At 38.0% G+C, this 27,489-nt stretch overlaps 1 protein-coding gene across 4 annotated transcripts in view; it reads right to left on the reverse strand.

Annotated features, from left to right (window-relative positions):
- Positions 1-1,890: 1,890 nt before the first annotated feature.
- The window catches only part of GDA (guanine deaminase), a 67,857-nt gene continuing 42,258 nt past the window's right edge, over positions 1,891-27,489 (reverse strand). For 2 of the 4 annotated variants that reach the window (XM_011965142.1, XM_011965141.1), the window contains 5 exons: positions 24,746-24,813; positions 14,487-14,633; positions 10,804-10,934; positions 8,329-8,356; positions 6,748-7,507 (listed from right to left, as the gene is read on the reverse strand). In XM_011965142.1, the coding sequence (XP_011820532.1) occupies positions 7,437-7,507; positions 8,329-8,356; positions 10,804-10,934; positions 14,487-14,633; positions 24,746-24,813 (445 nt within the window). In that variant the 3' untranslated portion in view covers positions 6,748-7,436. Of the gene's footprint in view, positions 2,204-3,792; positions 5,005-6,747; positions 7,508-8,328; positions 8,357-10,803; positions 10,935-14,486; positions 14,634-24,745; positions 24,814-27,489 lie in introns of those variants that run through there. The other 2 variants (XM_011965140.1, XM_011965143.1) reach the window with 2 other exon arrangements.

Genomic DNA, 27,489 nt, shown 5'->3' on the forward strand with positions numbered 1-27,489 from the left:
AGAAAGTTTATGAATTGAAAGAAGTGTGTGCACTTGTATTTCTGAGCGCCTTCATTTATCCTTTTGAGTATCCTTTTGAGGTAGGAGACAGGCAGGATTTGTTTTCTGGTCACAACCTTGCTGACCAAATCAGGATCTGGTCTAAACAGGATAAAGTGAAGAAACTGGTAGAAATCAGCAGATGGCTACCAAAGCAATCCACAGATGCCCTCATTGCTCATTAGCATAAGACACTCCCACCAGCACCATGACAATTTACAAAAGCTATGACAATGACCTAGAAGTTACCACCCCTTTGCTAGAAAATCCTAAACTGCCCTTCAATTTGCATTCACCTACCCCTTAATTTGCATGTAATTAAAAGTGGATTTAAGTGAGTATACAGTTGCCAAGAACCCATATGTTGTCAACTTTAGTTGCACTGCCTATGAGTTATCCCTGCTCTGTAGGGAGCAGTACTATTCAATAAAAGATGCTGTCTAACACTGAATTCTTTCCCGGATAACCTTCCTGGGCAAAGCTCCAATTTGAGGGTTCATCTGTTCTGTAATACTTTGATAAATTAAGCCTTTCTTGCCTTTATCTGTTTCTGTGCTTCGGTCAAGGTTTTCAAAGTGCTTTACAAACACAAAGCCATCCTTCACTTGTTCCTTAACTCAGGTGCGGATGAAACCAACTTTTGTGGAAGAAAAACAAAAACAAAAATCACCAAGGCCATTTGAAGTCTCTCAAGTGTTCCAGGACAGCAAATTTAGAAATTTGGAAAAAACACACACACAAACAGAATTCTTGCTTGGGTTATTCATTTATGGGTTTTATTTGACAGCAGTTAACCAAAAGTCTGATCTGGAGAGTGACCCAGACTAAAAGGACAGAAGTTAATTTCACAGTGAAGCGACAAGTTCCAGTTTTCAAGTGAGTGGATGTCATCTGACCGAATAACAATCTTCCAGGGCCATTATTTCTGCAGTTTGATTTGACTGCTTATGACTTTGGGTTCTCTTTCTACAGACAGGGAACAAATGTTTGCTTGCTCTCTACAGAATCCAGGCAATAGCAGAGGGCTCAAGTGGACTATAAAATTCTATGTGATCTGCTTTTGTTTTTGTTTTTTAATTGCATTTTGTACTGGCGAGAAAACATTTAATATTTACTTTTTTTAGTTACCACTGAAGAATTTCCCAACAAAGTTTTTGTTAATAGAGAAAATGCTTTTAGCTCTCTATCTATATTCCTGCTCCAAAATTTAGATTCAACTATTATAGAAGCATGAACCATTTTTTAAGTATGATAAATGCAATGTAGTCTTACAATGATGTGGTAGTAGGTTAGGGTCGGGCTGGAGATAAAAGTGATAAGTCTGAATTAGTTTAAAATATTAATCACATTTTAAAATGCTGTCCTATCAAAGACAGAGAACATTTCTCTTTTGTCCTATTTTAAAATAAGATTAAAACAAAATAAAACACCTGCCACTGGTGAGAGTTACTTGTGAGTTCTGGTCCAGTAACTAAGTGGTCTCTTGATGGAGTCTTAAAACACCATAACACAAGTCCTGTTTTGCTACTGGAAGGTATTTATCTTATATCCAAATCTTTTTTGTTGTTGTTGTTAATTTAAATCCTGAATTTAGTACCATGTAATAATCTGCACATTTATATATTATCTATTGTAATACCCAGTGTCTACAATGTGCAAACTGGACATACATTATTGCTAAATTATGCATGTGAAATTTCTTTTCTGGATATTTTGTACTAAATTGATCTTTAGGAGAAAATAAGTGCTTAGTAAGTTATGGGAAGCAGTTTCATCATGCCCACTGTATCTTAGGACTGCAATTTCTACCCCTTGCATGAGTCTAGTGAGACAGAACAATCACACAGCAAAGTAAGTGAAGCAACTTTATTCCTCACAGATAGGCAGCAAGGGACAATACAAGCTTAAGATTCATGGCAAGTCTGTCAAGGCTCAGGATAGTTTCCCAAGACAGATAGAGTCAGCTACATCTGCACGTAGCTGAGGGACCTTCGAAGCATGCTCCACCCTGGGTTTTACACCTTGAGGATACTTGACATGCTGGGCTAAGGCACCGTAAGATCCTGTTTCAGGAGGGATGGGAACACAGCCCAGTCTGTTCTGGCCAGTTCCTCCTTATCTGAGAATGTTCCATTTCCAGCACATTCTACAGTTATTCTGAGAACTACAAGAGAGAAAGGGGGGATGAGCTGGGTCACCAGTGCAATTGAAAGACTTGTTCTGCAAGCTGCTCAGACATTGGGATGAATTTATAGACCTAATCTACTACTCTATGTTTCATATTACAAATTTAAAAAATGAACATATAATACTGTTGAAAAAATCAGATGCAAAGTGTTTCTATGTAAAGGAGGATCCATAATATCACTTGATTTAGATTATAAAATATATACTGATAAAATATTTATAAAATTATTTCTATTTTCATTTGGTCTATATTCATTTTTAGGATAATAGCTACCACATAGTGAGCACTCACTGTGTTCCAGCTGCTAGCTTAAGTGCTGTCTATGTATCCTTTTATTTAGTCTTCATGACTGTAAGGCAGGCACTCATGTTATCTCCATATCATGGAATTAGAAATGGACCCGTGGAGACTTAAAGTAACATGTCTGCCACCCAGCGAGGGAATGACCAAGCTTAGACTCAAACATACTGGAATATTGCTTCCGAATTGCAGGTGATTCATTAGAAGCTCAAGAAACCAACTGGGGAATCATCCGCAGCATTAAAAAGTAGAGAATAAAATAAAATGTCATAGAATAAAGTGTACAGGAAATAGCCCAAGGCATCACAAATAGAGAAAGTATTATTCTGTGAAACTTTTGTTTTAAATACACATGCACATATGTCTGTGTGAACTGATTCTTCATATAGAGTGCATTACTCACTCTGGGTAATGTCTTAAAATATATAAAATATACACTATGCTGAAATCAAAAGCAATAGCAATCTGCTTCTAAAAGGCTGAACATTCGAGCTTAATTTTTAAAAGCTATGTATAGTGACTATCATAGGATGTTAGATACATGTTGGCTCACAGCTAAGTATTCTATTCTATTTTTTAAAATTCATGCTAAAAGAAGAAAAACAGTGTAAAATCAATTCCCCTTCCGGCAGATTGATAGAATTCACAACAAAACCAAACAGAACTCACAACAAAAAATAACGTAAACACAAAGTCTCATTTATTTTTGTCTGAAGCACATAGGAGCTCACTTAGCACAATAACAGTAAGCGAATCATACAAATATTGAGAAAAAATGTTCCTATGAATACATACATATATATTCCTAAGAGTAGCAATCAGGAGTTTAACAACAAATGTAAACTGGTTTTCTCTGAAGAATGCTTTCTGACAGGCTTTTGGGTTGGAAATGGTATGGACAGGTAAATCACTGTCACATAACAGATAAGCTAAGAATAACTTCTGTTACCCCCATTGTGATTTGTTTCTGCCCCACCCTAACTGATCAATGTACTTTGTAATCTCCCCCACCCTTAAGAAGGTTCTTTATAATCTCCCCCCTTAAGAAGGTTCTTTGTAATTCTCCCCACGCTTGAGAATGTATTTTATGAGATCCACCCCCTGCCCACAAAACATTGCTCCTAACTCCACCGCCTATCCCAAAACCTATAAGAACCAATGATAATCCCACCCTCTTTGCTGTCTACTTTTTCGGACTCAGCCCATCTGCACCCAGGTGAAATAAACAGCCTTGTTGCTCACACACACAAAAAAAGAGTAACTTCTGTTACCCAAGTCATTTGAACCCCATGGACTGTGAAAGTCCTCTTGGAATTTACATTTAATTCCACCATTGGCCTGGTTGACTTCCACATTTCACTAAATTTGGACAAGATCCACAAAGCAACCCCTCAACTCTCAATCTCTCACACTCAGGGCTGTGGGAAGGAAGGGCAGGTGAAACCAGGTGTGAACACATGCATGCGGACCAATGTCAGGATTTTCTAACACTGTCCCTCTGTTTCTGCACTTCCAAAGTCATACCTAAACTGGCTAGTAGATCTGAAATTGCTAACATCTCCTTGAAGCCGTACAAAAAAAAAAAAAAAAGCACTTCAAAAATTCTTCACAATCCAAACAATTTAAAAACCATTTCAAGTCATTACTTTTTCGTTTACCTGTTAATAACTCACACCATTGCTTTTAAGCATGTGAATGTTTCCAACCATCATCATCAATTTTAAAAATGGACAACAATGAAAAGATGTCCAAGAGTCTCCAGAAGCATCCAAATTTTGGATCTCTCCGACGTATAGCACAAGGTAGAATTGATACAATGTGCCTTCCAGCTTGCCTTTAAAGCTCTCCATATGTCTAGTTCTGAGGTGAAAAGATTAAAAATAGGAAGAGCCTGGTAGGGAGTGAAGATTCAAAATGCATTGCTAGATCTCACACCCGTTACATTTCCTCTCTAAGATCTCAGCTGCAGTTGCCAGTGGGGATATTGGAGGGTACATTTCAAAGTTGGCTAAGCATTATGGGGAGAGTTTCCCACCATTTCTTTCCCTTTAACCTGTAGAATTCTTTCTGAAGTAAAAAAGAGTTTTAATAGGAGCTCAATGCTCACAGCATTAACTTAGAAAGACCCCTGGCATGAAGGGAGCTTGTTCCAAGATCTCCTCTTGGGGTCTGATAATTCAACGAGAGAACCAGCCAAGAGAATAAATCAGGGAACAGTCTCCTTGGTCTGTTCAGGACAACCTTTCACCTCCTAATCTTTTACTTCCCACGTTTCCCTCTCGTTTGAAAATGAAATTTACCTTAGCTGATCAGCCTGCTTTTGTGTTTTGGTTGCAAAAATATTTTGCGAATTTATGATAATCGATACTTTTCAATGGTTTTTACCTTTCAAAGAGCATTCTGTTGAAAATACCATGGAACATGAAGGAAATGGTGGAGGGTGGGGTGAGGAGGCTGTTAAGTTAATTGTTTCTTTCCTGTCAGAGAGCAAGATATTCAAACAAAAAGGGACAAATAAGATTGGCTTGGAAAAGTGCCGCTCCAAAATTCAGAAAGTCAACCTACATTAGGCAAAGGCAACATTTCAAAGTGCAGAAAATCTGGCCCCAGGTATAGCTAATGCCTGTGGTACAGAAAAAAAAAAAAAAAAGCATACATAACATTCAGGAACACCGCACTTGGAGAAACAGAACACATAAGTTATAAGTGATGCGGAGAGATCAAGGTACATATAAACATTTCAACACATCCTATTTTTACCAGGAAAGATATTCAGGTCTTAACACACTATCAGAGCTAAATTTAAATGTTTAACAGGATGGTTGTATACGGCCATTCCTACTGCTTCTGATGCTACACTTATTTATATTTACTGCACAGGAGTCCTAGGTCTACATGAAAACTGATGTTCAACATCAAAATGTACACCCTTAAAGAAGGTAAAAGTGTAGGATCTTGCAAACACTAGAAGCAGCTACTGCCTGTAAGTGGATCTTACACATCTCATCTAAATTCCTAAGCCTACTCATTTGGTTAGACACCATGTAATCAAGTTCCTTTGGCAGTGATTGAGGGATAAAGCTGAAGATTCTTGCTAGCCCCATAGAGAAATGGGGGGAAATTTGGCAAGGCATCTTTGACATGGCTCAGGAACTAGAAATATTAGAAATACAGACTAAGACTGGAAATTGGGTTTACTAAGCTACTTATCTCACAAAACAAACTCTGTTGTTTATTAAAAAAATAAAACTAAACTTTTGTTCCCTCTTTAGGTGTCATGTATACACAATCAAATCTAAAAGTATTTCTATTAGGGAAAAAACCTGGGCCAATTACTGCTAAATTAGCATAAGTATGTGAAAATAAAATTTACACTACAGGAGGGGGAACTATGTTTTTTGTTCTGTAAATACAGAGTTAGCTATATTACATAAAGTTTTCTACTATAAGGTAATATTAAAGAGTCACCCCTAAGCTCTAGGAATGAGTGTTATATTAAGAAAGTCTATTCCTTTTCCTTGCTCATTTATAGTATTTGCAATTAAACAAGAAAAATATAGAATTTAAATAACATTCACATCAATACTTAAAGATTTATCATAAGGTCATAATTTGGTTTTAATTCTAGGTTATGGGAAAACACACTGTATTAGGAAGCATAAAAATATTCTTTGCTTTGTAATGTTCCTAAATATCTAGTAAGAATTGTCCTGTTAATGTAAATATTAAGTAGGACATTATGTACTCTTCATTATCCTAAAATTCTAATGTCCTAAAAATTATAGGGAATTAAACAGAAAATTGGCGAAAATTAGAAAATAGAGTCCTTTCAATACACAGGGTTTAAAGATTTTTAACAATATTTCTTTAACAGGATTTGTCCTTCATTTTAAAGTTCTAGCAGACTGATATCCGAGTACGGAATTTCCAGAAACTACAATATATTGTTTGGGTGGAATAGGCCATGGCAATGGAACCTGTCCTGTTAGTATTGGCGGCTCCTGGATGCCCATCACTTGCCCCAGTTCACGAAGACTCCAGTCTACATAAATTTCATTAAGCACAGAATTTGTTTCTCTTCTGATAAAATGGAAGCAATGACATCTCACAGTTATAAGTTGATTTTAAAGTGCACAAAAAATACAACTATTTATGCCATGTAGTTACATGAATAATATTCCTAAGAGACTTTAAATCTTTAATACCCAACTTCTGTCAAACACTTTGAAGCACAAAACTATATTAAGAAAGCATGTGGCATTCCATTTCTGACATTCATCCCCAAAGAAGGCAAAGCACAACACTAACACATCTCTGAAATGCAAATTCCATTAAGTGCAAATTTCTAAAACACAAGGTCAACCTAGAAACACGTTTTGAAATTCAACAAGTTCTCTTTTTAAATTAGTATGCTCGGTATATAATTTTCAAACACAATCTGAAGTGATTTTCTAACATTTGTTCGCAGTCTAACTTTTGCTCCCTCATAAAAATATACTCTCATGGGTCCATTTTCCGTTTTCTAATTTTTGCATTTATTAGCTCAAAATATCTAACCTTTTAGAAACATCTTTTCTTTCCACATTTTGAAATATGAAAAAGGCTTTGCTTCAGTTTTATCGTAGGAACACCCCCAGTAAGAGCATTCCCTTCTGTTTGAGCTTAAAGTAAGTCTGAGCAGCTCCAAAGGGAGACATTTTCATGAAATTTATGAACCCTCTCAACCAGAGTTGAGAATTAGTGCAACTTCCTTCGAACTATTTGTCAAGTGAATACTGTAACTAGACACAGAAAGGGATAGTCATCCCAAGAACAAGGTACTATTTTTTGACTTTCTAACTCCACCTGGGCACAAGGGAGATGCAGAACCACGCTAATCCCAGGAGAATGTCGTAGACGCCCGAGGGTCTTACACTGAGCTGGAAAACGGAACCACCTGCTTTCCGCCCACATAAACTTCCTCAATATTTCGATCATCTCCTGAAAGAAAAATCAAGGAATCATGTATAAAATCCTTTTGTGTCAATAAGTATCTTCCCTGCCATTGGGAGAGATTTTTTTTTTAAGATACTTCTAGGAGAGGAAATACTAAAAGCTGCTTTCCCCCCACCCTCAGATTGTTTATAGTCTGAACAGGAAGATATGACCGGTAGAAAATGTTATAGCTAATTTGATGATTAGGGTCTGAATTCTGCACCAGAGGCAGAAATCACATAAAGTTGACTCAACCCCCTATAGCTGTCCTTTCTCAACTAAAGCGGTTGGTTTACATTTTGCCCCCATTGAGAAATAAATACTACTCTTTACGCTCCAGAATCAGCTCCACAAGAAGTAATACATGTGTCTTTCCATCTCGAGTTCACTCAGTCCTGAGCTCACTCAACAGAATGGGAGGGAGGGTAGAATCTTCTGCATTACTGTTTCTCTCTCTGAATGGAATTGAATGTGAGTACATCACAAGCACGTGTAGGGAGACTGTACTATACATTTGTCACAAAAACATGGTAGGGGAGAATGTCAGATACCGAATGAGTACAAGGGGGTTGAACATGAAGATCTCTTCACCTTTGGCCTTCCATTCCTCAGCTTACAATTTATGACTAGAGATTTCAAATAGAACCTTTAAATAATGTGCCACCAATGGGCTTGATGCTTCAGAGTGTTAAAAAAATAATGAATCAAAGCAAATTATCATACATAGAGTTTAATATATGGTATGATAAATATATAGAGCCATACCCAAGAAAAAGACAGGAAAAGGTTTTATTTAATATTTAGCATAGAGACATACATCTACCTACCTAGATAGAGGAACTTCTGGATAACAGCCTAAAATGGAAAATAAAAGTAATAAGAAAGACTAGTTTGTGCATTTAGAAAAGTAAATTCACAGGCAATAGTGGCTGGCAAAGCCCAGAAATATGAATTTATTTCTTAATGTCAAAATCGACTTCTATTAATTAAAAAAGAAGTGGCTATGTGCTTCATAAAAACCTCCCAGAACAACAAATAATCCACTGGCAATTAACAGAAGTTTACCTATTGTGTGAAAGTTCTGGGTATGTAACTTTTGAGTCATCAGAGAAAAGGTATTATATAAATTAAAGAAATTAATTTAGTAAAATAATTCAAATATTTCAAGAGGGGTATGATGTAAGACAAGCTCGTCCAACTTGCCTTATTTTGTTTTTGTTGTTCTGTTTTGTTTTGTTTTAGGCTTTTAGCAGCCTGAAGCCACGGTTTTTAGTTTCTGTCTCTACTGATAAGCAGAAAAGAGGGAGGAGGGAGGGGGCTTTACTGGCACAACCAGAAACAGAAACTAAGAACTCATGACTGTATTCTCTCCCTTGGACACCCCTGATGTAAGAAAAATGACTAGGACTATTCCCTACAGCCCTATTCCCAGAGATTTACTCTAATAAGAGAGTAAAATAATAAACAACATGAAAATAATGATGGGGTCAGGACACATGACCTCCAATCAAACACAGGAAGGTCACTCTGACTCTCCCTCACCCCTCACCCCTCACCCAGATGCAGGTCGTAAGACCATTAAGTAAAGGGGTGCCCTCCCTATGCCAGATCTCTGGAGACAAATGGTCACAGAGAAGAATCTGAACAAACAGGCCTTGCTAAGTTCCCTCTAGCTTATTACCACTGGATCACACTCCGTGTCCTATCACATTTCTCTACAACTTTCCACTCTTCATCAAACCTAGCATAAAAATACCCAAGTTTACCTGTTTGTTTGGGTCTTCACTTCCTTATGAAGGCTTCTGTCATGTAAAATTTATATTAAACAGGCCAGGTACAGTGGCTCATGCCTGTAATCCCAACACTTTGGGAGGCCAAGGCAGGTGGATTACCTGAGGTCAGGAGTTCAAGACCAGCTTGGCCAACATGGTGAAAGCCCGTCTCTACCAAAATTACAAAAATTAGCTGGGTGTGGTGGTGGGCACCTGTAATCCCAGCTACTTGGGAGGCTGAGACAGGAGAGCTGCTTGAACCCAGGAGGCAGAGGTTGTAGTGAGCTGAGATCGTGCCATTGTACTCCAGCCTGGGCGACAAGAGCAAACTCTGTCTCAAAAAAAAATTTATATTAAATAAATGTGTATGCCTTTCTCCTGTTAATCTGTCTCTTGTTATAGTGACCTCAGCCTTGACCCTAAGATGGGTAGAGAAAAAGATATTTTTCCTCTTTTATAATAACAAATGGTACAAACTTCACATAATACAGAATTTTTCTTTTAAAAACTTTAATGTATTTATTATCACATTTACTCTCATAAGTAGATCAATTTAGAAATGGCAATAGTTAATTCTTTTTTTAGGAAGAACTCAATATCTTACAAGGAATCATTTTTCAGGTAAGATGAACTACTTTATTGTATCCATAGAAAAACATTTTATAATAAGAGAAACAAAGTTCATTTTCTTACAAAATTAAAACCATTGACATAGCATCGCGGTCAAGAGCCTTGCCTCCAGTAGTCAGAAAGTCCCATGTGTGAATCCAAATTCCGCCTACTAATCACTGGCTATGAGTCTTTACGTAAATCACTTAACCTCCCTTAAGCCTCACTGCCCCTATAAATTAACATGGCAATATTAATAGTACCTACTCTCTTAGAGTTGCTCTGATGATCGAACAAAATTAGATAAGGAAGTGCCTAATCCCATGCCTACCCAGCACATAGCAAGTGTTCAATGAGTGCTAATTACATTATGGCTGTTTGTGGCCAAATACATTCAAATATACAAAAACATTTAAAATATAAAAGTTTTGTTGGCTGGGCACAGTGGCTCATGCCTGTAATCCCAGCACTTTGGGAGACCAAGGCAGGTGGATCATGAGGTCAGGAGATTAAGATCATCTTGACTAACATGGTGAAACCTCGTCTCTACTAAAAATACAAAAAATTAGCCAGACATGGTGGCGGGCACCTGTAGTCCCAGCTACTTGGGAGGCTGAGGCAGGAGAATGGCCTGAACCCAGGAGGTGGAGCTTGCAGTGAGCTGAGATCATGCCACTGCACACCAGCCTGGGCTAAAGAGCGAGACTCCGTCTCAAAAAAAAAAAAAAAAAAAAAGTTTTGTTAATACCATTATTTTTAACATTAAAATTATAATAATTATTAAAGGGCTCTAGCGTCCCTTTTAAGATTTTCCTGCATTCCATTAAAATATTTCAGTTTCTATTTTCTTTTCTACAGGGAAGCTATTGTGACAAGGACTTTATGAAATAAATGCCTTTTGATTAACTTTCTTTTACTTACCTCAGAAATATCACCAAAAAAATCCCCATAAAACAGATCAATGGGAGAGTCGGATGCTTTGGGGTTGATCAGGAGGGCATCAAATTCCTTGCCCACTTCAAAGTTTCCAATCTCACCATCCAGCCCCAGGGCTATTGAGAACAAGTGAATAAACAGTCAGGATTGCAAGCCATCAGACCACACTAATGTCTGTTTGTAAGGACAGATTTTGCCAACATGTCGCTAGGAGAGAAAAAAAAATAGTGTCTTAACAGTGAGACAGAAAAGCACTCTCATTCTAATAGGTCACAAGACTTCTTACATAAAGCGGAGTATGCATAGGAAGGCAAAATCTGAGAATAAAAACAGTTCCCTTCATTACCGTATCATAACTCTGATATGTCTCTATTTCAGCTCTATCAGTGCATTTCATAGCCCAGCTGGTCTATGCTTTTCATTTATCCCTCTAAGAAACGTGATGATTAACATAATACCTTTATTCTTTTTCCCTTCTATCCTCCCCCCTACACTCCAAACTCCTTGCATTGCCTTTTTTTGTTCTTTCTGTTCCATGAAATAGCTGACAAGATTTATTTTCATGGAAGTGAAATGAACCTTGAATAAATAAAAAATAATTATCCTTTTGCATATTTGTCAATGCAGGCATATCCATCAGAAATTCCTTAGTTTAAATCCTCTGAATGGAAAAAAAAAAAGCTCACTTCTCAAAGTGGACAGATTCTGATAACTCAAAAGTCCCAGGGGCTTTTGAAAACAGACCAATCTCTTTCCAACCCTGAAGGTTTTCTGGTCACCAGAGAAGAATGGTTTTTTAAAACAGAGCACAGGCCAATAATATCTATTGACTTGGCTCATCTCACAGCTACAACTCATGTTCCAAGATTATTGGATACCAAGGAAGAACATCTCTCATTTTTATGATTTAGTTTCAGAAAGATGGGGGTAGTTGGCTTTCCTCGCCAACGGAGGTATTGGATTTAAAGTTCCTTAAAGCCTGTAATCTGAGGAAGGTGTACACTGGGGTCACAAATGGAAGCATGAATAAAAGGAAGGTTAACCAGAGTGCAGTATTATTTATTTCAATTTTCACATGTGTTTGTTGCATTCTATCACTGCTAAGATACACTTTCATGTTAAAATATTGAATCGATTACCTCTGTTAGGCATTATCCAATACATTATATTTCTACCTATAGGTATCCAAAAGTTGTGGCATTTCTCTAAACACTGACTTAGAAATCTTACTTGTTCTTAAAAGGTTCTTTAAAGGGCAACTCTTTTATTCTCAGAAAAGAAAAATGGCTTTTTAGCTGAAGTACTCTCTTTAGCAAGACAGGGGTATGAAAATAATCCGAAATGTTAAAAGGAGCCAGGTGACTCCTACTAATTGTATGGGGAATGACTGAATGTAATAGAAAATCATTGGAAATTCTCTCCTCCTTCACTGATTACTCGACTTCTTTTTGCCCTTGACAAAGAAGCATGTCAAGTATAAGTTTTTAATGACTGACTTCAACATAAAATTGTTGCGCATTTAATAGACCAGATAACCAGGTGCAGTGACTAGAGTTTAGGCAAGGTTGATGGTATATATAAACCAACTGGGTTGTTCAGTAGAGCCTGGAGACTTCAGGAATGAACTAACCAAAAAGACACAATTCTTTTCAGTGAATTTGTAAACTGATATAAATAAAAATTGTTGCACAGAGATCCCACTGGGCTGGTAAGTGACTCAAATGCATTTCAGGAAATGCGGTTTTGCTGCTTTTGGAGTAAATGTTGGTTCTGTGAAGATCATTTTTGCTCATCTTGATCTTCTTGAGAATGAGTGTAAAGGCCATGGCAGTGCTGGGAAAATGCCACACTTTAAATACGGATCCATTCATCTCATTTTACTCTGACTATAGTAGAGAAACAAACTAAGGAAGAGAAATTCCATGAGTAAGCCCAGTGACCCAGAAAATAGATTTAAAAGCTACACAGCAAAGTACAAATGATTTGGTAGGCACCCATGCTGGCTTGATCAAAGAAACAGGATACTGATGAAGTAACTCATAGAGAGCCTAGAATTCAAAAAGCACTATTTAAATACGACTTGTTTGTACCATGAACATAGATGGTAGAATAACTACTCAAACTCAAATTCAGATGTGAAGGGACAATGGTGGTGTGGGTGAAAGGTTGTAACACTTATTAAAATAGTGAGTGATTTGAAACTTGGGATTTTGGAAAATGAACCATAAGACTTTGGGAAATCAAAAAAAAAAAAAAAAAAGCAAAAAACAAAACAAAAACTAAAACAAAAAACAACCCTGTACTTGTTTTTCTTGAAATGTGCTTATGGTGTTCATCCTAGTCCCCAACACTCAGAGAACATCTGAGAAGTTTCTCTTCCCAGGATAATCTTGGCTTCGATCGTCCTCCATTTGTAAGACTCAGGGTATCTATCATAAATCTACAACCAAATATGTTTCTAAATCTATATCTACATTTTAATTTCTCACTAGCTACCTATGGTTTCATGCTGTGTTTCACTATGATCCATTCCGATTACATTTATAATTCTAAAGTGACTTAAGGAAATACAACGACCAATTTTTATTTTTTTCCATAACAATACAGTTATACCTGAGAACTGGAAAAAGCTGATGAGCAATATTTGCATATCAACCAACTAAATTTTTACATCTTTATCCTTTTAAAGAGGTTTGAGGAATTAGTGTACTTAAGTATATGAACCAAATACATGGTCTTGGCAGGGATTTATACAGGAAGATACTGTAGTGGAAAGGCAGAAGGTAAGAAGTCTGCATGCTGGCATCAGATTAGGTGGATTCAAATCATAGCACACTGTGGCTTGACAGCTGTGTAAGCCTCACTCAGGCTCCTTGTTTGTAAAACGAAATGAATAACAGTGGTTGTGAGGATTAAATAACAACACATATAAAGTATGTTGTATGATTCCTATCACATGGAAAGAGCTTAGTAAGCCTTGGCTACTATTTTACTATTATGATCATCACTTAGGCCACTGGAGAGCAAGTTACCTGACTCAGTGGAAAAACAGATTCTTTAATTTATTTATTTGGAGACAAGGTCTCACTCTGTTGCCCACGCTGAAGTGTAGTGGTGCAATCACTGCTCACTGCAGCCTCTACCTCCCCGGGTTCAGATGATCCTCGCACCTCAGCCTCCCAAGTAGCCAGGACTACAGGCACACTCCACCAAGCCCAGCTAATTTTTTTATTTTTTATAGAGACAGGGTTTTGTCACATTGCCCAGGCTGGTCTCAAACTCTTGGGCTCAAGGGATCTGCCTGCCTCAGCTTCCCAAAGTGCTGGGATTACAGACGTGAGTTACTGTGATTCTTAGGCACCTGGCCTAAGAATGGATTACTTTAAAGAACTCATATCCATGTAACCAATGTAATATCCATTAAAACAATCAATATGATAACTGTGTCTCAGACATCTATTCTACCAAAGACAGTGAAATCACCGAAGGAATGATTCCTCTGTCAGTGAACTTCACTTTACTGGCTGAGTTCTGGGTATGTTACATGAGATGAGATCGTTATGAATATTGGATTTTCCTAATATCAATCATGCACCTTCATACTACATCCAAGGACAGAGATCAGCATGGTTGTATATTGTGTGAGAGACAAATGTAATAGTCATTACCTTGGCTTCCTCCAAGAGTAGCTAGTCTGAAGACTTCTTTGAGGGTCAGGCTTTTCTCATTTACCTTATTAATTAAAAGGATATTGGAAACCATCACTGCTCTTCTGATTGCATCAAGCATGGAATATGAATAGCCACCAGCCACGTCTACAGTAGGTAAAATAAAACCAAAACAGTAACCTTGTGAGGATAAATGGTATAATACATATATAGCATTGTTTTTATGACAGACATTCAGTCCTTAATATACTTTTTTTAAAAAGCTCTTAACTATAAACACAAGATAGCCATAGACTAAGATTTAAAGCAATTCAAAAGCTGCAATTAGTGTCAAATGCATACTTGCATAAATTTCCTACAGCTGTTGCAACTAATAATCACAAATTTTCTAGCTTAAAACAGCAGAAATTTATTCTCTCACAATTTGGAGGTCAGAAGTCTGAAATTAAAGTGTTGGCAGGGCCACGATCCCCACAAGAGCTCTAAGGAAGAAATCTCCTTTACTTCTCCCAGCTTCTGGTGGCTCCTGGCATTCTTTGGCTTGTGGCAGCATCACTCCAATCTCTGCCTCCATCCTCAAATAGCCTTCTTCTCTTCTCCCTGTGTTTTCTATTTGTCTATCTTTTCCTGTCTCTTCTAAGGGTATTGATCACTGGATTTAGGACCCACTCTATTTTAGAAGGATCTCATCTTGAGATCTCTTCCTTAATTATATCTACAAAGACCTTTGTTCCAAATGAGGTCACATTTACAGATTCCGATAGACATATTTTAGGAATCCACACACAACCCACCACAATACTCAAATGGTTTAAAGAGCCAAAAGAAACTCTTATCTCTGAAGAGTCCATGAACCCTCACAGAAACTGTTGAAATATGCCTGCACAGTTATAAAGATAATTTAGATAATATGTGGTTTAAAATAAGCTCACGGTTCTGTTAACTAAATTTTTCCTAACCTTATTCTAATCCAGATGAGAACTTTGGGAAATTAAAAAGCCACTTCTTTATAATTTTTATGAAGAGCTTTTAGAATAAACTTGCATATTTTGGGAAATTAGTGTAATAAATGAGCAATGCTAATGTAGACAGCTCTATATTTTGGTAGGCATCATTAAATGAGGAATGAGATTTTAGTGATTTAAATAAAGTCCCTAATCATAATCGAATGAAATACAACCTTTAACGAGAATGAACATGGAGTTAAGTGAGTTTATATAAATAAATTTCAAGTAAGTTAGTATGTTTTATCAAAGGAAAACACATTTATAGCTAATAAAGTAAATTTCATATTTCAAGTGTTCCTTCTGTCATTTCTAGGTAGACATACGTAATTGTTAGTGCCTCTACACATGTTGCCAAAACAAAATAATTGCCTGTTTAGTAGTAACTCTAGATTGTAGCTCAATTTTATGCTCAACTATCTTACATGTCCTTAAACTTGTATTTAAATCAGAGAATCACCCAGCTCTCTAAAAAATTTCATTACATCTACTTAAGTTACTATAGTCTGTGTTAATATGTAGTAACCATCCCTTAAATCTTCATTTTTATCATAGCTAGGAAAACAAATACTAAGGAAACAAATACAATTTGGGAACAACACACATTAAGCTTTGAAATATTCTGTCTGCTGCTTCCTTCTTTATTGCTAAAACAACAAAAATGTTAAATGTAAATAAAGATGGAATAAAAATTATATCACTATGTGGCATGAAAATATGTAAAGACTATATTTTATAATATATGGGTAAAGACTGGAAGTAAACAGAGAAATGAAAGCAATGCAGTTAGGATGGTGTGAATATGGAAGATTTTAAATACCTGCAGTTTTAAAAATAAGGTATAAAACATCACAGAAAGTAGCATTTTCCTAAATACCTACTCAAAATTAACCTTACAGAAAGAATAAGGATAGATTAGGAAATAATGCTATGCAATTTACTGGAAAAAAATTGAGAGATGCTTTATGATGTTGATTTAATCATCCTATATTCTTCTGGTTGTCAATGTTATGTCAGTAAAATAACTGTAAACCAAGAAACAATTTTGTGCTCATCAAAGAAAGAACCCTGGGCTGCATAATTTCATGGTATTTAGTCAGGACCATTTGTGTAAGAGTCAAGCCTTTTTTTTCCAGGGATTTCCACTGTGATAGTAACTTGCTGATTCTTCCCAACTGGATTAGCTTTGTAGTTTTCCCCTTCCATCTACAACACATTTAATGTAGGTGGAATCCCTACTTTATCATATGGCTAGAGGCACTGTGGTAGGATGGAAGGAGAAATCATGAATATCTACATTTTACAGACCTGGTTTTAAACTGTGAACATCAACTTTTTGCTTTGTGGACCTTTGATCAGTAACTTAGGACCTATGAACCTCAATTTTCTCAGAAAATAGAAATAACATCACATATCTTAATAATTGCAGAGAAAATTCAGTTACATAACCGAAGTGCTGAAGAATGAGGGCCAAAGGGTTGAAACTGTGTGGAGGAGGGAGGAAAATTGAAGGATTTTCTCAGAAAATCTGTCTCCTTACCCCATGACTCCCCCAGGACCATCACAACGAAGATGGTACCATTACTTGCTCGTCAGAGTCAACATTTGGACACTATTATTTACAGGAAGACTTGAACAAAATTGTACAAGAGCAAAAACTTAAGCCAGAGGACAACGGAAAGACTAAAAAACGATTTCATATGTACGTACTCATTTCCTAAGCATTCATTCACTTATTCAGCAATCATTTACTACACCCCTTACATGTACTTCATTTACTGAAGCACTTGTAAATAAAACCCATGGGCTCTCCACATGAATGAGCTAACTATCTTGTTGGGGAGAAAGAAAAGAATCATATAAACAGACACATATTAACAATACATTCTTTTTCACTTTAGTGATCAAGAAAATGGAGATGAAGGGCCCATATTGATTGGATAGTGAGGGAACACCTCTTTAAGGAAATGACATTTTAATCTAAGACAAGAATGAGAAGAACTCAGCCATATAAACAGAGGCAAAAAGGGCATTCAGACAGAAAAACAATGCATACAGAACTTTTGAGAGAAGGGAGTGCAATTTATAGAGAGGATAGCCAGGGTATTCAAAAAGCCAAATCTATTCATAAAAGATAGCCAGGGTAGGGAGGAGAGAGTAGTGTGAGATGAGGCTGGCAGTGGATGGGTGTCAAACCAATGCGGAGCTTTGTGGTCTTTGTAATGAGCCGTACACATTCAAAATCCCATTGAAGGGTGACAAGCATGAGGGGGTGCCATGATCAGATTTTCATTGTGATTCTTTTGTAAAGAGGAGAATGGACTGGAAGGGCCTAGGATGGGTATGAGACCCATTAGGAAGCTGGTGCAGCAGTTCAGCAAGAAACGATGGCAGCTTGCATCAGGTAGTAGTGACCAATGAGGGGAAAGAGGATGGTTCCAGGAGATACTAAGGAGTCATGAGGTTGGGCATCATGCTGGAGAAGTGAGGGAGAAGAAGGTCCCAAAGATAATGACCAAGTTTCTAGTTAGAGAAAATGAATTCTCTAAAAAGGAGAGCTATTTTAGAGAACTAGGTTTGAATGTGTTTCAGGATAGAATGAAGTTTGGGGGTTTCTTCAGGAGGGGTCTAAGAGAAGGGAGAATGTAGTTAGTTGAAAACATAGGTTTAGAATTCAGAGAAGTCTGGGCTAGATATAAAAATCTGTGTGTCATCTGAGTATATTAAATCACATGAAGCCATGGTTGTAGATGGTATCTCCTAAGAAGAATGTGTAAAGTCAAAAAAGAGACTGTAATCCAAGAAACAATTTTGTGCTCATCAAAGAAAGAACCCTGGGCTGCAAAATTTCAAGACAGCCTTGTAGCAAGCTTTCAAATGGCCAGGAGGAAGAGAATCAGCCTTCAGAGAAGACAAAGAAGGGAAGAACGAAGGTGCTTCATTGGATTCAAGATAAGATTATTTGGACAATGGAGAGAACAGTCAATCATGGCAAATACTTGCTGAGAAGTCCCATTGGATGAGGATAGAATGGCAACGTTTGGAGCTGGCAGCAGAGATCCCAGTGGTAATACCCACAGAAGAAAAAAGCAAAGGCAGTTGTCATGGAGGGTGGGGCAAGAATCCAGACTGAATTTGACGGAAGAATGGAAAAGAGCCTAGAAAGTGGTGACAGTGTGGATCCCCACTCTTTGAAGAAGCTTTGCCATGAAGGGAGGCAGACAGGTAGAGCAGGAGTAAGAGGAGGATGTCTGATTAATAATGGGTTTTGGGCCGGGCATGGTGACTCATGTACACTGTAATCCCAGCACTGTGGGAGGCCAAGGCAGGTGGATCACCTGAGGTCAGGAGTTCAAGACCAGCCTGGCCAACATGGCAAAACCCCGTCTCTACTAAAAATACAAAAATAAGCTGGGTGTGGTGGTGTGTGCGCCTGTATTCCCAGCTACTCGGGAGACTGAGGCAGGAGAATCAGTTGAACCCGAGAGGCTGAGGTTGCAGTGGGCCAAGACTGCACCACTGCACTCCAGCCTGGGAAACAGAGACCCCATCTCAAACAAAGAAACAAACAAACAAACAAAGGTTTTGTTTCTTTGCTTAAATGTTTGTGTACCAGCAGGAATGATCCAGCAGGAACGAGACACTGATGATACAGGACAATCTACGGCCAAAGGAACTAGTTTATTGAGATGCTGGGAGAGGGAAAGACAACAGAACACATACCGGGGTATGTTGGTATTTTTGCCTTTGATTGGAAGAAGGGCTTTATTGTTTTTGTTTCTGCTGTGACAGGGAAAAGAAGAGAAAATGCCAGCAGATGCAGAAAGGTGTGTGAATTTGGTGGTGGGAGATTGAGGGAAGGATTTCTGGTTATTTCTATTTTCTCAATGACTTATGAGATGAGGGAGGCCTTAAGCTAGAAGTTGGGGTAGAAAGTTTAAGAAGAAATGAGAAAATGCTGTCTTAGAAAAAGGAGATACATGCTTATTACAGACTAATAACTGTCTCTATTGCCCAAGCGGAGGGCCATTTGGGATTTGAGAACAAAATTTAAAATGAAAGCCCACTGGACGATTTTCTCCAGAAACTTCCAGACGCTCCACTGAAGGTACTGAGAAGGGAACTTTAGAGATAGTCAAGGGTGGGGCTTTTGTGATGTGAATACCAAGAAAATGAGAGAAATATGGGAAGCGAGGATGTTTCCAAGGCAATGATGACACTGATGTACTCTGACATCTAAGAATTCGAATTAGAATAATGGACTTTGAGAAAGCATGGAGTCACTGGAATCGAGTCTACAAGAGATCAAAGAGCTGTTGTTTTTGGCACAATGGAAGAAGTAAGTTCGGACAGGGAACTGTCACTGAAAAGTGAGGCACTGGCTCCATGTATGTTGCTTGCTTTAATGAGTTTAAAGGTCTTGTTGATGTAAACTTTTTCTATATGTTTAAATTTTTCCCTCAGATGACTATTTTTGGTTATTTGCTATGTTTTCTTTGTTTTTATTTTTTTCATATTTCACCTAGGAGGCATCCTATCTTTAAAATTCTTCAAGTAGTTATCTCTAATATTTTTATACTGAAACGTCTATAGTAAAATATGTGTAATTCCCTTTTTTCTGAGACAAGAATTTTTTTTTTTTTTTTTTTTTTTTTGATTTTTTTTTTCACACATTTTGAGTCTCTGTCACCCAGACCGGAGTGCAGTGGTGCGATCTTGGCTCACTGCAACCTCCACCTCCTGGGTTCAAGCAATTCTCCTGCCTCAGCCTCTCATGAAGCTGGGACTACAGGCACGTGCCACCACGCACAGCTAATTTTTGTATTTTTAGTAGAAATGTGTTTCATCATGTTGGTCACTTGCCAAATACATCCTCCTCTCAGCCTTACACATAAAGTACAACTTCTTGGGTTTTGTTAATAAAATTAGAAGACAGAATTATGTATTATACTTGGAAAATTCTTTCTTGCAGAGCATATATTATTTTTTCAAATTTTAGGATAAAATACTGAAGACATTCAAATGACATAAGGAAAGCATAAAACCAAAACTCAAGGATGTAACACTCAGTTTTTAAAATAAGTGCCATGTATTTAGGTTCCAGGAACCTCTTTCCAGCCTGAGGGAAACATCTTCCTGATTTATGTTGCCATTCTGATAGGTTTTTAACATTGTGACTATTCTCTCTTGAGATATATTTTTGGCTTTTACTTTCCTTTTTTAAACTCCTTTACAATTCTTTGATCTTCTTATTCTGATTGATGTTAGCTTTCCATGACATCATATTGTACCATTATTTCCCAACATGGCCCTTCACTTGCCTCATCTTTCATTGAATGATGTAGATTTTCAAGTAAGTTTTTCAAAGGGTTCCTAGGGAAAATATTTTCCAAGTCTTTGTATAGCTGAGAATTTTTTTGCCTTCCTACGTAAAGGAGAATTTGGCCAGATATATTATTCTTGGCTAACAACTGCTTTGTCTCCAAACTCTTTTCTTGCCTTTTGGTATTTTGTGTGCCAACAAAAACATCTGAAAGCAAACTGCTTTTTAATTGTTTTGTTGATAAGTGACTTTTTTCCTTGTGTCAGTATTTTAGAATTTTTAAAATTGCAATTAAAAAATTTTGCCACAACATGTTCAGTTATGATTTAGTGTAAAACAGGGTAAGCACTTTCAAGGCAGTTCTTTCTTAAGCTCAGAAGAGATTTACCCTTCAAAGCTCTATCGCATCTGTCCCATTTGTTCTGTGTGCTCTATCAGAAAAAACCCCATGTGTTGGCTCTGTGCTTTCTGGGCTTCACATCGATCTTTCTCAAACACCCTCTATCATCTTTGGTTGGCTTTATTCTCCACATCACTGATTTGATTTTCTGCAACGATAATTCTGCTTCTCAGAGCTTCCTACAGGGTTGGTGGGTTTGTCATTTTTTTAACTGAGGTATAACTAAAATACCATAATACATACAGAATTTAGATGTTCAGTTTGGAGAATGTTAACAATTATATAGCTTTAACTACTTTGCAAAAAAACTAAGATATTAAACATTTCTATCACCCCAGCAAATTCCCTCACGGCCTTTTCCTGTCAATTCCCCACATTCTCACCTACAACATTTGGCAACCACTTTCTGATTTCTACCCATATCAGTTAGTTCTGTTGGTCTGTGAGTTTCATACATATGGAATCACGCAGTGTGTGCTCTTTAAGCCCACACACTGGCATATATTTACCCACATTTTGCATATATCAGTAGTATGTTTTTTTATTGCTAAATAATATTTCATTATATGAATATACCTCAACTTGCTTATCCATCCTCCTGCTGATAGATGTTTCTGGTTTGGGGCTATTATAAATAAAGCTGGTATAAACATCCTCTTACAACTCTTTCGTTTATTTATTTATTTAGAGACAGGGTTTCACTCTGTCACCCAGACTGGAGTGCAGTGGCATGAACACAGCTCACTGCAGCCTCGACCTCCCAAGCTCAAGCGATCCTCCCGCCTCGGTCACCCAAGTAGCTGGGACTACAAGTGCATGCCACCATGCCCCGCTAAGTTTTGTATTTTTGGTAAAGACAGGGTTTTGCCACGTTGCCAAGGCTGATCTCTGAGCTCAAGCAATCCTCCTGTTGTGGCCTCCCAGAGTGCTGGGATTACAGGTATGAGTCACTGCATCCGGCCTCATGCAACTATTTCTGCAAATATATATGTTTATTTTTCTAGGGTAAATACCCAAGAGTAAAATTGCTGGGTCATATGTAGATGTATATTTAACTTTATAAGAAACCCCCAAAACGTTCTCCAAAGTAGTTGTACCATCCACTCTCCTTTCAGCATGTATAAGGGTCTACGTACTTTTTAATCTGATTTTTTTTTCAGTTTTCTTCCTTGATTTCTACAATTTCTAGCACAATCTTTTCATAGCATCATGTTTTCCTGTACTCCAGGGATGATGGCAATTTTCTGAAATTTTCTTCTGGATCCTAAAGCAGATCATTTTCAGATATTTGTTCACACTCTTATTCTTTGTGATATCACTTCACCTCGTTTTGCTATATTTCTGTTAAATTTCATGTGGGTTTCTTCTACCTAATATTTCTGCAAGTCAAGATCTGTCTGCACTTGTTATAGACAGAGTGTGTGAATTGCTCTTGGACCTACTCTCTATTCATAGTATAAGGTATAACAATCTTCTAAAGTTTACAAATTGAAGGGTAAATTCATACATAAGTCATGTTTAGGAAATAGTGGAGTACAGGGTGACTATCGCAAAAAGGACTAGGTAAAAATGAAACATCATTCCCTGAGTAAATAAACTAATAAGTCATATTTAATCAAACGTTTGGTCAATACACCAACCTCGCCCTTTCTCTTTTAAGTCAATATTTATTTATTTGTGTCATGTGCCAGGCAGGCACTGTGCTAACCATTTTGCATGCATTTTAAAATTTAATTCTCTAAACAGCTTGTAAGATAGACATAGTTGTAATTGTTAGTTACTATTGTTGCAGAAATCAGGAAATGAATTCTTGACTAACAACTGCTAGAAAATTAATTTTCTCAAGGTCTTACAGATAATAAGTGACAGCTAGAACTTGACTTGAACTTGATAGACCATCACTAAACAACCCAAAGTCAAGAAAGGAAAGCCACGTGATGAACTTAAATTATGGAGACCAAAATCCTAGAATATCTGAAAACAATATCTGACTGATTTTTATGCAAATGCTAAATTTTTCATGTTAACTGACTATAGTGTGTAACCAAAACTCTTGGCCATTCTTTTCTTATCCCTTAAAACTTTTTTGTGAAAGTAAAATCACTGGTTTCCTCCTTTGACACCTGTGACTTTATGTAGAATTATCACAATCTTGATGATTTAAGGTTTAATATTACAATTGTCAAAATCTTGATTACTTTGATTCCTATAAAATTGGGAAAAACTTCTAATCTAATATATAGCTCTCTTAAAATATTAAAATCATTATGCCTATTATTGTGTCTTACCAATTAATTGCTTTGTAAAATGTCTCACTATAACAAACTGAGACTTGAGTTACTGCAGAAAGTGATGAAAACCACCAGTGTCAACATGCACACAGCCTGATGCTCTTAAATATGAGGAAGACAAAGGCATCAAGAACAGAAAACACGTTCTCGTGCCCCATACCCATTAAAAAAATTTTAATTCAGTCATTCAGTCATAAAAGAAGCCTCACAGAGGACACTTAGACATTTGGGCCTGACTCATACTTTCAAAGCGAGCAACGCTTGCACACTCTCAAGAAACACCACTAAAATGTGCTGTGGGGAAAGGAGACATCATGAATCCATCACTAATCTATATGCACTTAGAACATCCCTCAGCCTAGTAGACAAGCAGGCTGCCTGTGGATATGGAGAGGTCTCATTTGGCTAAACATTGCTTAAAAGCAAAACCAGTTCTTAACATACATCAGAATTCTCAATTCTGCCATAGACTGAATCTGTGCTCACTATGGCAAGGACAAAAAAATTTCTTTTGAGACAGTATTTGTAATGACACAGTTACTGAAAACTAAAAATATACAAATCCAAACCATTAAAATCTAGCCAGAAGAACAAAACAAAATGAAAGTCAAGGACTGTTTTTAAAATACCTCTGAAACACGTTAGAAGGAATTAATTATCCTTTATAGCCTAATCTTTGAATAATAAACAGGGATAACAGCTTTCAGGAGGTTAGTGTCATCAAAACTTCTCCCTTTGCATACATTTTCTTACTGCTTCTAACCCCTCTCTATTTTGTTAGATACTTATTATCAAGATATTTCTACTAGATAATAAAACTATTTTTTTTTTTTTGAGACAGAGTCTCGCTCTGTCACCCAGGCTGGAGTGTAGTGTCACAATCTTGGTTCACTGCAACCTCCGCCTCCCGGGTTCCAGGTTCAAGCAATTCTCCTGCCTCAGCCTCCCGAGTAGCCGAGACTACAGGCGCACACTGCCACGCCCGGCTAATTTTTTGTATTTTAGTAGAGACGAGGTTTCCCAGACTGGTCTTGAATTCCTGACCCCGTGATCCACCTGCCTCAGCCTCCCAAAGTGCTAGGATTACAGACGTGAGCAACCGCGCCCAGCCCAAAACTACTTTAAAAACAAACAAACAAACAAACAAAAAAAACCGGAACAGTCACCCACAAATTAGTCACATTAGAAAGTGACATAGTAATCAACCACTTTGCCATAGCTCCAAATGGTGAACTACTAACCTGTACCCAGCCCTATCTTGACTTCATGCTTCAGGACTTCTAGCACATTTAGAAAGCCACTGCTGAGCCTGTAGAGAAGAGGAGACGTCAGAACAAGGAGATCCATGTGGTTCCAATAAAAGACGAACACTAATAACAACGATGGTGATATCACTGAAAATTGCAGTTCCCAATATATCAGCTCTAATGTTGACACAAACATATTAGCCAAATCAGACCATCCAAGTCCTGGAGTAAACAGGATCATAAAAGAGCCCTTAATCTCAGGTGGGCACAAAGCAGGAAGAGCCAGAAGGAAAAGCAGGGGATCGTTTGTATGGAAAAAAAAAATGAAGAAATCAAACCTTGCAATTAATACAAAAGTCTTATCTGTCTTTAATATTTTCTAACTGATACATCCTTTTATGTTAGGAAGTAGAAATTATAAAGCATTACCTATTCTCTATGCCTGGAATAATTTGTTACCCTGAATGAGTAGTAACTTACAAGATCAAAAAAGGGGAGTACAACTGGAAGAAGGGGTGCAGCCTAAAGAATCAGGACCTGACCAAATGCTGCCTCTGAAGACAGGGAAAGTAGGAGAGATGGTTCCTGGGCTGAATTTGGGACCTAGTGACCCTGAGTTTAAGAGATGTGCCAGCTGCTGCTGCTGCTTCTTTTTTTTTTTTTTTTTTTTTTTTTTGAGACAGAATCTCACTCTGTCACCCAGGCTGGGGTACAATGGCACAATCTCGGCTCACTGCAACCTTCTCCTTCCAGGTAGGTTCAAGCGATTCTCCTACATCAGCCTCCCGAGTAGCTGGGATTACAGGTGCCCACCAGCATGTCCCCCTAATTTTTATACTTTTAGTAGACACAGGGTTTCGCCACATTGGTCAGGCTGGTCTCGAACTCCTGACCTCAGGTGATCCTCCTACCTCGGCCTCCCAAAGTGCTGGGATTACAGGCATGAGCCACCACACCCACCATGTGCTGCCTTTCTAAAGAGACAAAGGAAAACTAAGGTGATCCTTAGAATTCTAAAAAGTTGCAAAGGTCGAAGTGGTCTGCTGGCAGATGCACATAACTCTAATTTCCAAAGCCCCGGTGCATACACAATAAATCTCTCAGTTGTTGGAGAAAGAACAGCAGTGACCATTTAAACAGAAATGTGTCCTAAAGAAATTTAACTTCAAAACTCAATTTGCAAAGCTAGATTATGCTTTAATTTAGAGGATATTAACACCCAATGGGTGTTAAATCCTTCCACTATCAAGTAACTAGACCATAATTATAGTCACTAAGCTGTACACAGACAAGATTCCCTGTAATGTGTCACTCCTTTAAGTTTGAAAACTCAGACTCTCTGGGGTCCCTAAAGCACTCCAGAAATATGTCACTGTGGCTCTCAGCACCCTTCTCATAATGACACTGACATATATCTTTGTAATTGCAAAGTCCCTAGATTTCCAACTGTGAACGCCTCTAGCTCTTTGCCTAGGAGCTTTCTCAGCTCTCTCCTGTGCTACAGCCTGCTCTGCCCTTGTTTGGGGAAGGCTAGAAGTTCCAGGGAATGAATACGCTTCTCCCCTCCACCCAGGAGCCCTCAACAAGAACCCGTAGGCATTTGGGTATTACTATCACAGCCAGCTCCCTCACTTCTTGGGCAGGATAACTTTGAGTTCTGTTTTGGACACTGGTTCCCTGGGTTTTCTATTAAATAGAAGGATTAAACTCCGGGAGCCCACGGTGGTAACTTCCTTGATGATACAATCTTTACTGACGTCTTTCCCTTCCCTGTTTTACTTCCCTGAAGGTGTTTTCTGAGACCACCACCCACAAGCATGGGTTTTTAACCTTAGCATCCATGGACTGACATCATGAGATCTATGAATTCCCTGAAATTAGATGCAACATTTATAATATCCATGGGCTTTTTTCCCCTGAAAATACAGGCTATAACTTATTTATTTTTCTGAGACCGAGTCTTACTCTGTCACCCAGGCTGGAGTGCAGGGGTGCAATCTTGGCTCACTGCAACCTCCGCCTCCTGGGTTCGAACGATTCTCTTGCCTCAGCCTCCTGAGGAGTTGGGATTACAGGTGCCTGCCACCACGCCCAGCTAATGTTTATATGTTTAATACTGATGGGGTTTCACTATGTTGGTCAGGTTGGTCTCGAACTCCTGACCTCAAGGGATCTGTCTGCCTCCACTTCCCAAAGTGCTAGGATTACAGACGTGAGCCACTGTGCACAGCCAATAACTTTCATTTTATTCGTTTATGGATCCATCACCTTTCAAAAGGTTAAGAACCAGTTAATAAATAACATCTCTGTATTCTGGGGAATTGTAACAGGACAAGGTCCTCCTGGGCTAGACTGTGTGGGCTGGCATTCCGTCAAGTCCAACAGGGTAACATACATTATAGTGTATCGGCTTTGGTACTGCTGCGTTTCCTTCTAACACTACAGCACAAGCAGTAATGGGAGTGACTACCCTCTTCCTGGATTTCCTGGCTGACATATGGGCTCCCTTCAGTACTTTCCCTAGAAATTTTTTATGTTGTACTCCCTATTGTCCTTTTTTTGTACAAACTCAGATTTCAGAAGATGCTGTGCTCTTCACATGTGTCCTCTGAGATAAATGTCCTCTCACGTGTTCTCTTTTACTCCTCAACAGCACGAGTAAATGTCTATCTATCTGGTTCCTGTCAAACACAGAATACGGGAGAGATCCTGGAGGAATGACAGAGGAAACAAAGGCA

The sequence above is a fragment of the Mandrillus leucophaeus genome, unplaced genomic scaffold, assembly GCF_000951045.1.
Source record: "Mandrillus leucophaeus isolate KB7577 unplaced genomic scaffold, Mleu.le_1.0 Scaffold715, whole genome shotgun sequence".
NCBI lineage: Eukaryota > Metazoa > Chordata > Mammalia > Primates > Cercopithecidae > Mandrillus > Mandrillus leucophaeus.